Below are 18,443 nucleotides of genomic sequence, written 5' to 3'. Positions count from 1 at the left end.
GCTGATTTGAATTCCTAATTTGAAGTTGTGTCAAATATCATGATTTTTAAAACAGACAGATTGAATCCATTTCCACAAATGGGATAATCTACGGGCATGTAAAACTTCAATATCGAACCAGAAATTCAAACCCGAGCTACAAGAAATAACCTTAAACCAAAGAGAAAGTTTATCCGCAACAATTAACTTCCAAATCCACTTCAAAAGTAAGCTTTGATTCCGAATTTTTAAGGGAGTAATATTCAAACCCCCTTCCGCAAACGACATGCAAACATCAGTCCAAGAGACTTTACTGAAACCAGTGGTAGCAGCCGAACCACTCCATAAAAATCGACGCATTGATTGTTCCAGAGACAGAACCACCGAATTAGGGATGCAAAAAGATGAAAGAAAATAAACCGGAATACTGCAAAGGACTGACTTGATCAAAACCAGACGACCGGCTGGAGATAAAAGATTTCCTTTCCATCCCGCCAATTGAGATGAAAAATTACTAATAATAGGATCCCATTGCTTGGCCTTAACTGGCTTCAGAGAAAGAGGAAGCCCAAGATAAGAAGTCGGAAATTTATCAATTTTGCATCCGAGAATGCTAGAAGCTTCAGAAAGAGAATCATCATCGACATTAATACCAAAAATAGCAGATTTGTGATAGTTTATTTCCAGGCCAGAAACAAGCTCGAAACATCTAAGAATTCTCAAAAGATTTCTTATCATCTCCATGTTATTAGGGATAAAAAGAAGCGTGTCATCCGCAAATTGCAGAATAGAAATAGGCTCCGCAAAATCATCCACATGAATACCATCAATCAAACCCAAATCAACAGCTTTCACAAATAGAGACTTGAGGCATTCAACCGCCAGAACAAAAAGCATAGGGAGATAGGATCGCCTTGTCTGACCCCTCTTTTCATACTGAAATTTTTACCTGGACTACCATTAACAAGAACAGATAGCTGGGATGATTTGAAAAAAGATGCAATCCAATTGATCCAAGTAATATCAAAATTCAATCTAGCAAGCATTTTTAGAATAAAATCCCAAGAAATAGAATCAAATGCTTTTCTAAAGTCCAGCTTCACCAGAAAAATTTGCTCTTTCCTCCTGTGAACTAGGTGAATTAAATCAGAAGCAATCATATGGCAATCATGAATATTCCTCCCCTTAATGAAGCCAAACTGATTTTCCGAGATAACAAAAGGGAGAAAAGTAGCTAACCTGTTTGCCAAAACCTTAGAAAGAAGCTTGAAAATCCCATTAATCAGGCTAATAGGGCGGAAGTCTTTAATGTCCGAAGCACCCCTCATTTTCGGAATAAGGACCAGGAAAGCAGTGTTGAGACCAGCAGGATAATAACCTGACTGATGGAAATTGATAAACAAATCAATAATATCATGCTTCAATATCTTCCAAGCCTTTTTGTAGAAAAAATAATTAAACCCATCAGGCCCGGGCGCTTTATTATCATCACACCCTATGAGTGTTAGGTAAATCTCCTCCTCTGTAAAAGCCGCGGAAAGAAAATCAGCTTGCTCCGAAGATAGACACTTGAAAGATAAATCATCTAGTGAAAAAATAACATGAACAGGAGGTTTAAACAAATTCTTATAGAATAGCTGAATATTGGATTTAATTTCCTCCGGAGACGAATACCACTGATTATCAACAATAATTTCAGCCAAAAAGTTGTTGCTAGCATGAACCGATGCAACCGTATGAAAGAATTTGGAATTTTTATCTCCATTAACATTCCAATTCAGGCGGGATTTTTGCTGCCACAGGGTTTCGAGCTGCTTAGAAACCGAAGAGAACTGACTACGAGCAGCAGCTAGATCGTCAATTTCTGCTGGCAACAGATCGCGAAAATCAGCTGCCAACTCCAGGGTGTCGACCAAATGCTGAGCTGAAGCCAAAGAAGAGTTTAAATTTCCAAAAGTGTTGATATTCCAGTCCTTTATGAGATGGCGAAGAGCTCTAAGTTTACCAACAAGGCTATTGTAAACGAGATTAGCCGAAATATTTCTCCAAGAAGAAGCAACAAAATCAAAAAATGAAGGGTTACTCCACCAAGCGTTGATTGATTTAAATGGCCTAGGACCCCAATCTCTAGCCACCAAAGAACGGAAGAGTAAAGGATGATGGTCAGAGTAATTCCTCGGCAATGCTTCTAAAGACAGGTTAGGCCATGAAGTAAAAGCAAACGCTGATATAAAGCACCGGTCAATTTTAGAGCGAGAATGACTATTATGCCAAGTAAAAAGACGCCCTTGAAGATTAACCTCCACGAGATTAGAAGACTGAATGAAATCCATAAATTGCCTCATACCAGTAGAATATCCAGAACAGTACAATCTATCGGACGGGTAAAGAATCTCATTAAAATCTCCCATCATAATACAAAGCCTGTCAGAATGGAGTTCAGGCAAAATTTCAGACCAGAGATTAGCTCTATCAATAGCTAAGGAGCAGCCATAAACCAATAGAAAACGAAAGCGGATCCCTGAAGCTTCAAAGTCAATACAAATCCACCTAGAGAAAGAAGTTATTCTAGTAACCGAAATAATCTGCTTGTCCCACATGCAAAGAAGACCACCGGAAGCTCCCGAAGAAGGAGAGAAACAAAAATTGTAATCAGAATTAGGCCAAAGCCTACCAGCAACAAAATCATCAATCAATTCCTGCTTAGTTTCAATAATGCCCACCAAAGATAAATTAAACTTTGAGATAAAAGAACGAATAGTCCTTTGTTTCCTAGAATAAGTGATACCACCTCGACAATTCCAAGATAAGAAATTGAATGGAAACGACATAAAAAGAATATGAATCCTTGATAAAGACGACAGATTTAAACCTGTTGTTCGGTACGGTTTCCTTTTGCAATTTGCTGGGTGAGGAGTCTAATAATATTCTCTTCATGAGCTGCTGAAAAGAGCCCCAAACTCAAACCTATTTCCCATGTTTTTGTGACTTCCTCTTCCATTTGCTGCTGAGAATCAATAATTCTATTTCTGTTGTTAATGGAAGCAGATGGCAAGGACGAAGAAGTTGCTGAGAGAGATAAAACTGGCGTGATGATACTCCCTGCTGGGTTAACAGATTTAACCTTTCGAGTTTTAGTAGGACTGAATACCGGAGACCGAACAGCTGCTGAAACATTTTGAATAGGAGAACTTTCTAAAACTGGGAAGTCTTCAGACCTGACATCCAAGGAAGGGAGATTAGCTGAAACAAAAAGCAAAGGGGGATCACCTGTTGATTTGTTTGCTAAAGGTTTCACATTATTCTTCTTTCGAATAGTAACATTGATAGCTGATTGTCCATGAATAATATCACCATTATTCTTAAAAGAGTCTTGAACAATAGAATCATTGTGAGGAGACCTTAAATCAATTTCTAAGGATCGGGTATCCCTTGCTGACAAAGGGATTTGTTTGCTGTCTAAAGGGTTATCCTGTGAGAGGATCTGGTTGCTGTCTTGGTTATTCCTTGTTGAAGAAGGAATCTGATTGCTGTTTAAGAGTGGAATGGATACAGAAGAAGAAGAAGATAGAGAGGGGGATTGCAGAATATTTATCAAGCCTTCATCTGACGTATTGCCTGTAGCTGCCATATTCAATTCATCAACAAATTCAGAGTCATCTCTATCTGATGAAAAAGTTACAGCTCTATCAGTTTCCATAGCATGAACCGAACAATTGTGATGATTGTAATTAATTTGGAGCTTTTTATTAACCCTAGAGCCCTTCAGGGAAACAAGAACCGCCCCAACGTCAAGTCTGTCTTTAAGAGCCACTTCTTCATGTACTATAATTGATTGGCCAATCAAATTGCCAATAAACATGAAAAAATCTTCTGTCCATAAATGTAAAGGAACTCCTGTAACATTAATCCAAGCAAGTCGACTCGTCGTAAGTTCATAATTTTCTGCTTTGCAAAAGGCTTGAATGAAACAATCTCGTGATCCAGGTCTGTATGACATAAAAAGCTCCGCTTCAGCAAGTGTATTGAACGTAAGCAAAACATCAGATCCTCCGAGGATTGATATCTTCTCAAAATCAATCCCTAGATTAATGATATAATCATTAATTGTGATAAGTGAAGGAGGAGAATTCAGAGAAATTGCAATTGAACGTGAAAGCCAATTCGAAACCTCTGTTGAATCTGAATAAAAGTAAGAGAATTGTTCCTTAATAAGATTAGGGTTTTCCTTCACTGTGTTTTGTTGTAGAACATCGCTGAAACTTCTACCATCTCTCAGAGAAGGGGTTGTTGCCGGCTTTGCAGTTCCCAAAACTGATTTGGATGAAACATTAGGGTTCGTCACCTGAGTTGCAGCTGATCGTGAACTCTTAGGAGTTGGAAATTTGGCGATAAAAGCTCTTAATCTGTATTTCCCAATCGATATAATATTAATTTGTGAAATAATCCAATCAATGTTGATTGTTGAATCAATCCTCAAGAATCCAAAACACCGATTTGCCGAATTCAATTTCCTGGCAATAGAAATCCGACCATAGAGATTATATCTCTCAAAAGCATTCTGTAGGTTTAAATGGTTCCAAGAGCGAGGGAAATTCTCGAAATAGATAACGTGATTCGCCGGCAGCCGAGAAGGTAAGCTATGATCCAGGGTATTGGTGATGATATTAGGTTTTGGTTTAGGGTTTAATGGAGGAGGAGAGGCCATTCTCCAGAAATTTTACTTTTTAGTCAATATATTTATATTCTTATTTAGAAAAAAATTTAATTGCACCCTAATTTGGATTTTTATGTCTCACCTCTAATTTGTGAAAGGAACACTACTGGAAAGACGCTCTTTACCGACGGATTTTGGCGAGGGACGCTAAACCGTCGGTAAATGTACTACCAAGTGAAACTACCGACGGGTTGTTAAATCCGTCGGTAAACTGACCAAGTGAAACGCTGCGTTTCACTAGGTCTGGTGGCGACAAAATTTTAATTTTAGCGACCGATACACTCCGTCGCTAAAATTAAAACCCTAATATTATACCAGTGCCTCTCTTCTTCTTCCTCATTTTTAAAAAAAAAATAAAATCGAAAAATTCCTTTTTTCTCTTCCAAATTCCCTCCGGTCTTGCTGTTTCCGGCCAAATTCTTCACCTCTTCCTTCAAATTACCACGCCTCCACCTACGGTCCCGCCATCTCTTCTCCGGCCATCTCTCTTCTACTCCCGTTGTTTCCGGCCACTCCTTCCTTCGGCCATGCTTGCTTCCTGCTCCACCATGCCTTCGGTACGTTATTTTACTTATTAATTCTTGTTTGTTAATTTTGAAGAGAAATTAATTTTTTTTTTAATTAGGCTCCCTTCACTGCCATTGCCACCGCCGTCCTCCATCTCCGGCTACCACTGCTGCCAGGTTTTTGTTTTAATTCAGATTGATTAATTAGTTAATTGTTGATTAGTTTTAAAACTTAATTAATTAGTAGTAAATTATGATTAATTAGGTTAAATTAAGCGTAATTAATTTTTTTTGTAAATTATGATTGAATTAAGGTGAAATTAAGGTAAATTATGAATAATTAGTTAATTATGATTAATTATGTTAAATTAAGATTAATTATTTTATTGAAATTAGATTAAGATTAGTTTATTGAAATAAGCAATTTATTTAGTTAATTTAGTAATTTGATTATTGGTATAATTTAGTTTATTTAAATTTAATAATTTGATTATTGGTATAAATTGGCGTTTATTGGTAATTGTTATTTGGCATGAATTGAAAGTTTATGTATTATTTAGTTAAGTCAAAATAATTTGATTATTATTATAGTTTAGGTTGTTTAAATTTATAAATTTGATTATTGGTATATCGTTATTTGGCATGAATTGAAAGAGCTTATGCATTAAGTTTAGTAATTTGATTATTGGTATAATTTTGGTTATTTAAATTTAGTAATTTGATCATGGGTGTAAATTGATGTTTAGTCGTTTCAATTATTTTATAAATTAAATATAACTTAATAGTAATCATAATCATAATTTGATAAAATTGACTTGAATTGTTTTGTTGGATATTTTTGAAACTGTATTGTTTGCTTGCAGGCTTTTTTTGAAAAATGGGTGATACTCATTTTTAGTGGAAATGTTGTCCGATTTTCATTAGAAATAAATTAATTATTTGATTATTAAAGGTATATAAGTAGTAAAATTTGATTTCTATGTATATTGTTGTAGGTTTTGGTTCTGTAGTTGTTTACTGATGGTCGTTGTTTTTCTCCCTTGCCTGTTTGCGGTGCCCGTCATTCTCCTTTCTTGGTTCTTCCCTTCAACAAGTAGGTGTTGTCGTTAATTATTTTTCATTTCATTAGTTAATTAAATTAGTTAGATATTAAAAAAAAATATAGATTTTATTACCACCAAATAAAATCTCACCTAACCGTAGAATTCTCGGCTCGTGTCTTTGAGCGTTTGAATGACATGGGATTGTACGTGTGTACAGTTTTCAAAACTGATGTCTCTGTAGTTCGAACGGAAAGCATATATGCATATTTAACGGCATGAAAATATTTTGTAATTTTTTTGCATTTGTTCTCTGGGTGGTTGTTCAATATATTGCCGCTTAACGCAATTTTCTTAGTAAATGTATTTTTTGCGTTACTCGTCCTATATTATATAATGCCCCTAGAGGACTACGCTGGAAGGTTGCAAAATATTTTTCTCCGTATTTATGCAAATATGCATATATTGTGATCGAACTACGGTGCGCTAGTTATGTGAATGGGATAGGTTCCTACCTTTTGAGCAGTCAATTACATTGACTTTGTGATCATTCAGCATTAAACCAAACTAAATTGTCTGTACTATTAATATTTCCCAAATTCATACACCGTTCAAAAATCCAGTGAAAATTGCTGAGTTGGCAACCGAATAATGACATGCCATAACGAATCAAATAGTGGCACGTCAACAATTTTCGCTAGATTTTTGAACGATGTATGGATTTGGAAAAAATTGGTAGTTGGTGTTTGAAAATGACGATTTTTAAACGGCGTGATTAAAATGAGAAAGCGTGTAAAGTTGGTGAATTTTATGACATTACCGCATTAAAAATATATATGATTTTATTAGGGTTAATTCCTAAAAAAATCACGAAGTTTACACGAAGTTTCATTTTAATCATGACCTTTAAAAGTTGCCATTTAAAGGCACGAACTTTCATTTTGTTTCAAATCTATCATTTCAGTGTATTTTTGTTGACTAAATTCTTCAATAAACCATTAATGAAAGACCCAAATTATAAATCGACATTAAATCTTATTATCTTTTAGTTAGAGTATATAGGATTAGGAATTTTTGGTTCGATAAAATACATCGGATTTTACTTTGACGATAGATTTGAAACAAAATGAAAGTTCGTGCCTTTAAATGACAACTTTTAAAGTTCATGATTAAAATGAAACTTCGTGTAAAGTTCGTGATTTTTTTAAGAATTAACCCATTTTATTACTATAAGGATCAAAATATTTAAAACAACTAAATTTAAGGGCTATATTATACTTTTTTTTATATGGACAAATTTAAACAATATCCTTTAATTTAAAATGTATTCAAAGAAATCCTATTCTCCACAAATTAAAAAAATATATCAAATCAATCCACCTCGTTCGATCCGCCATCCTCGGACCCGTCGTCGTCCTCCCATGGAGGACGAGGTACTCTAGAGGAAGAAGAACATTTGTTCTACTTCAATAACAGTTCTATTCTTGAGGAAAAACATTGTTCTTCCTCAAGAACGGTTCTTCATGAAGAACAATGTATTTTGCGGGAACCATGGGTCCGGGAAAAGCGGTAATGGGTCTAAGAGAGGTGGTGATTGGTTGGAGTTTAAATATTTTATATGAAGAAGAGTTTTTTATTGTATTTATGACATTAAATGTTTTTTAAAATATATGGTAAATATGAAGGATTTGTTTTAAATTTTATCCAAATGAAAAGAGTTCAATTAATGCTTCAAGGTGCTATTGAAAGATAAAAATACGAAGTATGGTGCAATTGACGAAATTATAACGTCGTGGTGCTATTAAAAAAAAGTGTTAATGTCAAAAAAAATCACGAACTTTACACGTTTTCTCATTTTAATCATGAAATTTAAATTTTCTCATTTTCATACATGAACTACCACTTTTTCCCAAATTCATACACGACGTTGAGGTGGCACTCATTCATTGGTGTAAAATGACCTCCACCTCAGCGAATTACACCAATGAAGTCGTGACACCTCAGCACCGTGCATGAATTTGAGAAAAAGTGGTATTTGGTGCATGAAAATGAGAAAATTTAAAGTGCATGATTAAAATGAGAAAACATGTAAAGTTCGTGAATTTTTATGACATTATCCAAAAAAAAAGTAAAAGTGGATAGTTTTTGAATCTATTAGCCTTTAGCTAATAAATAAACTAAATTTACTAATACTTTTTTTAATTGTATGTTAATATATGTTATATAGAGTAGTAATTGCATAGGATTTTCAAGAATAACTTAATAAAATCAATCGAACATATATATCCGGTTTTAGGTTTTATGCATGTAAAATATCGAGACTATCCTGACTTGCTTATTTGTTAGAAACTGTTAGGTTTAGATGCATGTGTAGGAGTAATTGCTACTTGACCAGTTCAGATCAAGTCATATGCGCGCCAAACGTGTTTACTGCTTTCGTAAGTGTTGTTTTCTTTCATTACCGTATCATGTGAACTGCAATTGAAATATCGAAATGATATCGATGCATTCAGTAGGTAAAAAGTAGAGGTTAATAAGCCAAGCGCATGAGTCGGAATAGGTCCACGGACCCGATTTTGGTTGGCGTACGGTAACCTTACCCATAAGCGAGTAAGGTTATCGACTCGTTGTAAAAGGCATTTCCTAACTAAGTTAGGTGGCGACTTCACAGTATTTCAAAACTTGTCCAGAATAGAGTCATGCCATAAGATTGGGCAAACGGGAACCCTGAAACCCCCGCTTCCGCTCACAGTAATTTTGTAAAAAGAAATAAGTTATTTCATCTAATTCGAATTGCAAAAATTATTTTTCAAATAACAAGTATAATGATTATAATTTTTTAAAGATTTTAATATTTATTATTTAATATCTGATTTGAAAAGAAATAAAGATTGCAATTTGAAAAAGAATAACTATATTTTTTTTAAGATAATACAATTTTGAAATAATTAATTTAATCTTATTGAGTTTATGAGTTTAACTGTTAAAATAATTTAATTTTAAACAATTAGACCCATCATTTTAACTTTGGGGAGCAAATATAACTCATTTGTTTTCACTTAAACTGGCATAAGGGAGGCTGTGTTTCATTTTTGAAACATTTTTAAATTACAGAGTTTACCTCGTGACGAAAATTTCAATAGTTTTTGAATTGTTATAATCAGTGTTATAAAAATCGGACCGTGCTGGTTGATTCGACTGATTAAATCGACAACCGGCCATTGATCCAGTCTGAAACTGCAAAAACTACTCCCTCCGTCTTAATAGAGTTGTCCACTTTGCTTTTATCACACAGTTTAAGAAAAACAATTATTGTTTATAGGTTTTGTAAAATTTTGCTTACTTTTCTTATAATACCTTATTTAATATAGGATCAACTTGCAATTTACTTTCATTTTATTTATTAGTGTATTTTAAATAGGGGTAATATAGAAAAATTAAATGTAAAATTAGTTACTTTTTAAAAGTGGGCAAGAGTTTTGGAACAAAAAAATTTCTCAAAATAGACAATTCTATTGGAACGGAGAGAGTAGATCTTTTGATTGAACCGGTGAAAATCGAATGTTGAACCGGTGAACCAGAGGTTGAAGCGGTAGGTGAATTAAAGTTTTTTAATTTATTATTACCGGTTGAACCGAGAACCAGTGGCCTCACAAGTTCGGCCACCAGTTCGGTTTTTAAAACACTGATTATTACCCCCTAAATACTGAGGCTACTTTTTTAACTCTAAATTTTATGGAATACTAAGCTTTTACTTAAATTAATGTATTAAGCAATTAATTGTTTTAAGTTCGTTTGATAATTTAAAAATGTTCAACTTAATTTATTTAGTTAAGCCCAAAACCACTTAAAATAATAAGTCAAAAAAATTGACTTATTTTTTTTTACTGAAAGCATTAAGTTATTAAATATTAGCTTTATCATTGAATAAACTTTATATTCTTATTATTTCCAATTATTACCCACGAATAAAAATATTTTATCTTACATATATTTATATTTTTTTATAAATATCAAAATGAGTGCTATATTTTTCATTATAGATATATTATTTTCTGTCTTTACTTTTCTTTCTATAGTCTATGTGTCATTTATTTAATATTTCTATTTTTTAATATTATTTGGACTTAAACTTGTAATACACAACATTGATTATCAGATTTAAAGAAATTTAAAAATTAATATTTTATTTTAAGGGTTAATTTTCAAGTTAAAAGGGAGCATTCTTATAATCTTTAAGGACTAATTATCAACATATGGGACTAAAATTTATGATTTTTATTTATGGTTTTGAAATATTCAATGTTATATTTTATATATTTTTTATTTATTTTAAAATTTTAAATAATATATAATTTGTATGTAATAATTTATTTTTTAAATAGTTAATCTTTAATTTAATATGTAAATATAATAATTTTAATAATAATCAGTAATTATAAACTTGCAATTATCAAACAGATTTATTTAATTCAGCACTTAAGAAAATCAACACTTAAAATTCAGCACTTAATTTTCAGTTTTATCAAACGCCATCTTAATTATAAAATAAATATTATATTTTATTTTATTTTATTTCTTTTTGGTTAACAAAATTATTGTTTCATTTCATCGGGAGATTACTTATTGGAAAATTATTATTTAAATTTAAAAATAAATTTTAAAAATTTATCAGAATATTTTTTTTTCCGAAAATGGTACTCTCTTCGTCCTAATAGAATTTTCCATTTTGAGAATTTTTTTTTGGAACAAAGGGTCAACGCGCCCCCTGAACTTGTGACATAAGGTCATGTAATCCAATTTATATTTTTTTAAGCAAGTAACCCCAAAACTATTCATTTTTGGGTCAACTAACCCCATAATTTATATTTTTATTTCAAAAAATGGATTTAGGATAATTATATCGCAAAAATTATTAAAGTATGTAATTATTTTTTGTATCCCGCACCTCCGATTTGTATTTTACGCGTTTTAAAAATACAATTATGGGGTTATTTGACCCAAAAATGAAGAGTTTTGGGGTTAATTGCTCAAAAAAGTATAAATTGGGTTAGATGACCCTGTGTCGTAAGTTTAGGGGGCGCGTTGACCCTTTATTCATTTTTTTCCCCAAAACTCTTGTTCACTTTCAGAAAGTAACTAGTTTTTAAACTCAATTTTTCTATATTACCCCTATTAAAAATCTATTGGTGAAAGTAAATTGCAAGTGGACCCTATATTAAATAGGGTTATGACAAAAAAAGTAAGAAATTTTTCTACAAAAGCTATAAACAATAATTGATGTTCTTAAACTGTGTGATAAAGACAAAGTGGACAACTCTATTGGGACGGAGGGAGTACTAAACTATAAATTTTATTTTAAAAAAATATTGACTTTTAAATGACGTGTAATTTGACATTGAATATTTTAACAAATTATCATTATTTTTTGGCAACCTCCGAAAAATAAAATAATAATATTAGTAACAAATAAAAATAATACCTATTTTGTACTTAAGTGAAAATTCAGCTATAGAGTTTAATATTCAACAATAATTTTTACTTGGCCTTTATTATTAAGGATATTTTCTTTTTCAGGTTCTCTAAACGGGTGTCAACTATAAAACGACATTTTTAAGCATTTTATATTTATACTAATTCTCACTCGTGTAATTTAAGTCTCTTTCACTTAAGTCTGAATAGCGTCATATATACCAACTTATATGCTTCTTAAATTAAGGGTGTTACTTTAAAACTATGATTCGGTTGAAATAGAATGAAAAGCTTACATGGAAAGAAATAAAGAAAGCATTGCAATTATAAAAAAAGTCAGTCTCTCTCTCTCTATATATAAATAGAAGACTTTAGGGTTTAGTTTGTTGAAGATATATAAAAATGGAGATTACAAAAAGTAAGTCTTCACTTAGAGCTGAACGAAAAACCAGAGAAAAAGATCGAAGAACAGAAATGAGACATCTCCTTTCTGTTCTTGCTTCCGTGCTCGCTCCTCAACCATCAAAGGTTAGTTTTACATTTGTATAACACTAAACTCCATGATTATTACATATCTCATAACTGCATTTTCAAAAACTGAAAGCAGATCTCAGCGCTGAATCTGGTGGATGAAGCGGCAGACCACGTGAAGAAGATGCATGCAAGAATAGCGGAACTGGAAGTGAGAAAAGCAAAAGCAAAAGGAAATGAGAATGATAATAGTTCTTACATGGAGGATTATTATAATTACGAAACAGCAACAGAGTTAGAACCTGTGATGGACATAAAGATCGGGTGCAATGATTCTTATGTAGAAGTGAATATGATAAGCGGGTTATTCAAGAATTTCATGTTACATGAAGTCATTCGTGTTCTTCAAGAAGCAGGAGCTGAAGTCACCAGTTATTCATCTTATAAAGTTGGCCATCGGGTCTTCTATACCATTAAATCCCAGGTCCATTTCTATTGCACGGTTTCTTCATAAGTAGCTATATATATATATATATATATATATATAGATTTATCAGTTCCTTCATTAACTCTATTTTGCAGGCTCTTTCTCAAAGAATTGGAATAGATACTCTGAACATCCATGAGAGGTTAAATGCAATTGTCAACAGTACTAACTGGCTGCCTCACTGATGTATAACGATTAACGCGTAAAGCGGCGTGTTCATCAATGTTGTACGGCAGGGTCAATACATAGAGGATAAATTACTTAAGTGGTGCCTGTATTTTTTTTATTTTTTTTAATATCTGAACTTTAATATTTTTTGTTTTGTGCTTCAACTTGTTAAAAATATATCAAATAAAGATGTTTATCTAATTTCCGTTCACTCGACCCCTAATAAGACAAAAAATTATTTTCAAATTTGCTGATGATTTTCTATTTTAATTACATATATAATTATATCATTGCTAACATCCATAATCATTTTTTTTATTAACTAGTTTTGCATTATGTGCTACACACGTGACTCGTTAAATTATTTATTAATTAAATTTATTATAATTATATTAGTTTATTTTATTTATATAGTCAATGTTGAATTAGCAATCGTTTTTTTTAGAAACAAAATTTAATACTTTAGTTTATTAAATATTTAAATTAATTGAAGTCAATAAAACTTAATTATAGTTTATTATATTAATTTGAAATTATATCATTGCATTTTTGTATATGTAATATTATATTAATGTGAGTTTTTGTTAGACTAGGATATATTTTTATAAGTTGGATTTAAACCATTAATTATATTAATTAATTATATTAATAATTAAAATAGTAGTAAATGTGATATATTATATTAATATATTTTCAAATTGCAATTAATGTTTAATAATTAATTAAGTCTATTATAATTACATCATTGTATTTTATTTATAATCAATATTGAATTTGTTAGAAACTAGTTAGACCTTTCGTTGAATTAGAAATATCTTATGAGTTGTATTAAGATTATTAATTCTTTTAATTAATTATATTAATAATTAAAAGGCTTAATTGCACGAAAAATCGCCAATTTTAACGTCTTTTGCATATTTAATCTAAACTTTTAATTTTGGCAATGTCGGACATGAACTTTTACATTTTTGCAATTAAAATACCAGTTGAATATTTTCCGACTTCAAATTGCTTATGTGGACATCAGAGAATAACACGTGGCAACAAACTTTTCCACCAACTAAACCCACCGTTTTGGCTTAATTGCATATATAACCAATTTTAGCGTCTTTTGTATATTTAACATGAACTTTTAATTTTGATAATGTTGGATATCAACTTTTATATGTTTTCAATTCAAGACATTTGTTGCTGCTTTTTTATGTGCTTAAAATCATTTATTTAATTTTTTGGAAGCCTTATTCTTTATAGGAATAATGTTTACTTTTTTAATAAATTAATTTATTAAGGGAGAGATAATTGACATGTTATAGAAATAGTTACTTTATATAAGTTGAAATTTCAGTTTCAATTTTAAATTCTTTCATTCACATTATATAAATTGACGATTTATCTTCACATTACATAAATATTTATTTTTTTATTCATCATAAGAGTTATTAAGTTTTTTTACATAAAATAATCTTTATTAATTTTAAGTAGTTACAAATGTAAAAAAAATATTTAAAATTATTTATGATAACCTGACATAAAATAAGACGTTTGAATAATTATATTTATAGTATTGTTCGCAGCCTGCCTTGTAAAATAAATACTCCTTTTTTTATACATGTCCATTTAACTAAAATTATACATATCAAGAAAGTGTCATTGTTTTCCTAAATTATAAGTATAAATACTAATATAATCTTATTGATTAATAAATGGTTTGTAAATTCAATTATACAATCATTTATTAAGAAAGAATAAATTTACAAAATAATGATAACATTTATTTTAAAATTCTAAATGAACAAGTAATTAGAGATAAATAAATTGGGTAAATAAACAGGTAAAAAACGGAGGAAATATAAAATTACATAACTCTTTTAATAATAAGAATTAAATTTTTGACTTTATAATAAAAAAAACTTACAAATTTTTCATAAAAAGTGGTATATATATATCTTTCATAGAGAAAGAACAAATAAGTTAATTTTCATGAAGAAAGACATATAATAAAATAGTATAGTTCTTAAATTATTTTACTTTTATAATAGAAATGTCTTGATCTATTTTAAATTTTAAATTTGTATATAAATTAAATTTGATAAGTGCTTTATCGATGAATTCAATCAACCGAAACAAAAAAATAATTCTTTTATTTTATATATATTTTATAAAAATAATGAAACATAAAAAAATGGATACTAATGATAAAAACAATTTATTTGATTATTAGTATATCACTTAAATTATTTCTCTCTCATACAAATAACTTATTAAATAATTAAAAATCATTCATATAAAAAGGCTTCTAAAGAATTAATTAAGTGAATAAAAGCACATAAAATATATAATTCAACATCCAAAGCAACATATGATGTCTCGAATTGCAAAAATATGAAAGTTTATGTCACGACCCAAATTATTGAGCCGAGACCGGCGCTAGGGAATGGGAGTGATAGCTCCAAAACCCGTAGCAAGCCTAAAACCACTAATAATTTTTCGCATTTAAAAGTATAATATTGTATATAAAACATTTTCAGAAAACTCTTTTAAATAATATAATTATAGATATTAAAATATCATATCAGAGTTTACATTAAAATCAATCATTTGAAGTTAATTCATAAATCTGCTATTGACTCCTATTGACTACTGCAGCTCTAGGACCTCATATTTGTGCAAGTCCAACGACTTCTGGCACAATGAAAATGGTTTGTCTGATCCGACTTCTACTACCTGCAAACATCAGAGTGAGGGGTCAGTATTTGGGAAAATACTGAGTGAGTATGCAAATTACTAACGGTATTATTAAATTTACAACATCGCATACTCAGAATATAATTCATGGCTTTTCATTTCATAACTATCGTACTTAACCTCATCCTCCTGACAACGATAGCGAAGCCAACCGATGTATCCTACATGCCTGACATCGATAGCGAAGCCAACCGATGTATCCTATACGCCTGACATTGATAGCGAAGCCAACCGATGTATCCTATACGTCTGACATCGATAGCGAAGCCAACCGATGTATCCGATAAGTCTGACATCGATAGCGAAGCCAACCGATGTATCCAATATGTCTGACATCGATAGCAAAGCCAACCGATGTATCCGATTCAACTCACACAAACCAATCTAATATCTCATGCAAACCATAAACATCACCACAAGGTTGATGTATCAAAGCAATCAAACATAACAAAAGCCCATACAAACAAATCATATAAATGCGATGTACAAATAACAAAATTCATAGTATATGAAAATAGCTTTTATAATAATAATAATAATACGCGAAAGTAAATTGCCACTCACAGTGACCGCTATTCCTTATATCCGAACGTAAGCTCCAAGAGACTGGCCCGTCAATCTTTGCCGAGCTCCTTGGTTCGTCATACTCATAGCTCGATTGCCCGTCACATCTATCATAGGATTCTATCGTTAAAACGTATACTTAAAGAATCTATTCTAACGATTATTCTAACCACCGAACATGACCAAAAGAGCAAAACATAAGCCGTCGCGTTTTAAACGTATCTTTCTTGATATCTATTACCAAATCTCATCCTTACACTTGGTTAATACCATTAGTGATGTTTAACAATCAATTAAGCCTTTCTTAATATGCTTATTCCAAAAGCCTAGCTCAAAACGTCAAGTTCCATGTCCATTTCATGCTATCGGAAGCTATTTTTCGCTCACGGAGTCCCCCCGGAGGTTACGATCGAAGTAGGGCACATCGTGCTAGCTTGGCACGTCGTGCCCCTCATTTTTCATGAAGGGCACGTCGTGCCCTTCCTTGTGCACGTCGTGCACCCCTACTGGTGCACGTCGTGCACCTCTGGTGGTGCACGTCGTGCACTCTTGTGGTGCACGTCGTGCCCACAACGTTTTTGACGAATCTGGACCGTTTTCGAGGCCCCAAATCACTCTAAAATCCTTATATCACATACTCAATCCATCTAGATTCAAAACTCATCAAGAATCCATACGAAAATGATGAAAAACGACATGTTTTTGGTGTTTCGATTCGAACGTAGCGTTTTTCATCGAAACAGCCCGTATCTTTTGATTTTAAAACCCAAATCAGAAATATTACCTTGATATGATGTTTAGGATTGATAGAGCTTCCAATTCCGAAGAGTTTGCCGCAAAAATCGTCCGAAACGGATGCCGAACGGCGAAACGGCGGCGAAACGACGATGATCGTCGTTTCCTTATCTGATACCCTTTTCTCCTTCTTTCTCGATGATTCCATCTGATTCATATGATAACTTCTTATATCATGGTTAACTTGCTATTTTAATCCTTGTTTTGTTTATTTGTCACAACTAATCCTTTAAACTTTTCTTTCGTTCAATTTAGTCCTTCGCTTAATTAATTAACCATTTAACCAATTTGTATACGTATTATTTATATCTAATAAATAATACTAACCCAAAATTATTAATTTTCCATCAATAATCTTCTAATTGCTATTCTCGAAGCTCAAATGGCTAATTTACACTTTGGTCCTTGAACTTTTCAAAAATTGCGATTTAGCCCAAAACACATTCGCGTCCAAATTTTAAAAGGTCTCCGATTGACCTGAAATTTTTACCACATATACTATAAAACATTTCGCGGATCTAGGAGAAATAATTTCCCTTTTCGGGACTTAACTGGTTAAATTACCACTTTAGTCCCTGAACTCTAGTTTGGGACTTTTCTTGACATTTTTCCTTTTCATTTAAATTCCAACTTTAGAATTGGAATATGATGTTAAATTCCGCATAATTACTTTAATTTCTTGAAAATTATTTCCGATATCGCCACCCTGGCGAATCAAAACTGGACACATGGTCCAATTAAATACTTAATTATTTTGGGGTATTACAGTTTACACCCGGCATTGTCAAAATAAAATTATATGATAAATATGCAAAATACGCTAAAATTGATGGTTTTCCGTGCAATTAAGCCAAAACGGTGCGTTTATTGGGTGGCGAAAATCGTTTCCACGTGGCATGCTCCAATATCCACATAAGCAGTTTGAAGTTGAAAATTCAATCGGTGTTTTAATAGCAAAAATGTGAAAGTTTATGCCTGGAATTTCCAAATTAAAAGTTCATGTTAAATATGCAAAAGGCGCTAAAATTGGTGATTTTTGGTGCAATTATATCTAATTAAAATAAAATTAAGAATATTAAAATAAAATTATATGACCCACCATCTGCATGTTTATTTATAGTGTAGATATAAATTTAATAAAATTAAAAAAAAGATATTAATCATTGTAAGGAATAAAGTGATGAAATTAAATCGCTAATAATGTACAATTCTATAAGTTGTAGATTTTGTCCACAATTTTACAGTATAGCTGAGTATTTTACTGCAGTAGAAGTCAATTGACTTAGTTAATGTTTTTGATGGATTGTTCGATATATGGTTAATTAGACGATGATTCTCCGATTAATAATAGTGAGATCTAACCTGATAGAGTTCTAAAAGGATATTGATTTTTTTAGGAAGTAGAATCGAAGTAGGAAATAGATCCATACTTTGAAGCATGATCTTCAGTCAAGTTCTATTTAGAAAAGAGTACTAAATAGAAATATCTTTCAATTTTA

The 18,443-nt window shown here is 31.5% G+C and overlaps 1 protein-coding gene across 1 annotated transcript; it reads left to right on the top strand.

The window, feature by feature from the left end:
* The first annotated feature begins 12,023 nt into the window (after positions 1-12,023).
* On the top strand, positions 12,024-13,051 carry LOC126657402 (transcription factor bHLH168-like). The gene is made up of 3 exons (XM_050352079.1): positions 12,024-12,242; positions 12,322-12,669; positions 12,768-13,051. Exons 1-3 carry the CDS (start codon positions 12,117-12,119, stop codon positions 12,855-12,857), a joined length of 564 nt encoding a protein of 187 aa, XP_050208036.1. The 5' UTR covers positions 12,024-12,116; the 3' UTR covers positions 12,858-13,051.
* Positions 13,052-18,443: the final 5,392 nt, after the last annotated feature.

This window comes from Mercurialis annua, linkage group LG7 (genome assembly GCF_937616625.2).
Source record: "Mercurialis annua linkage group LG7, ddMerAnnu1.2, whole genome shotgun sequence".
In the NCBI taxonomy this organism is placed as follows: domain Eukaryota; kingdom Viridiplantae; phylum Streptophyta; class Magnoliopsida; order Malpighiales; family Euphorbiaceae; genus Mercurialis; species Mercurialis annua.
The sequence above is the reverse complement of the archived record's forward strand: the minus strand, read 5'-3'. Positions and strand labels throughout refer to the sequence as shown.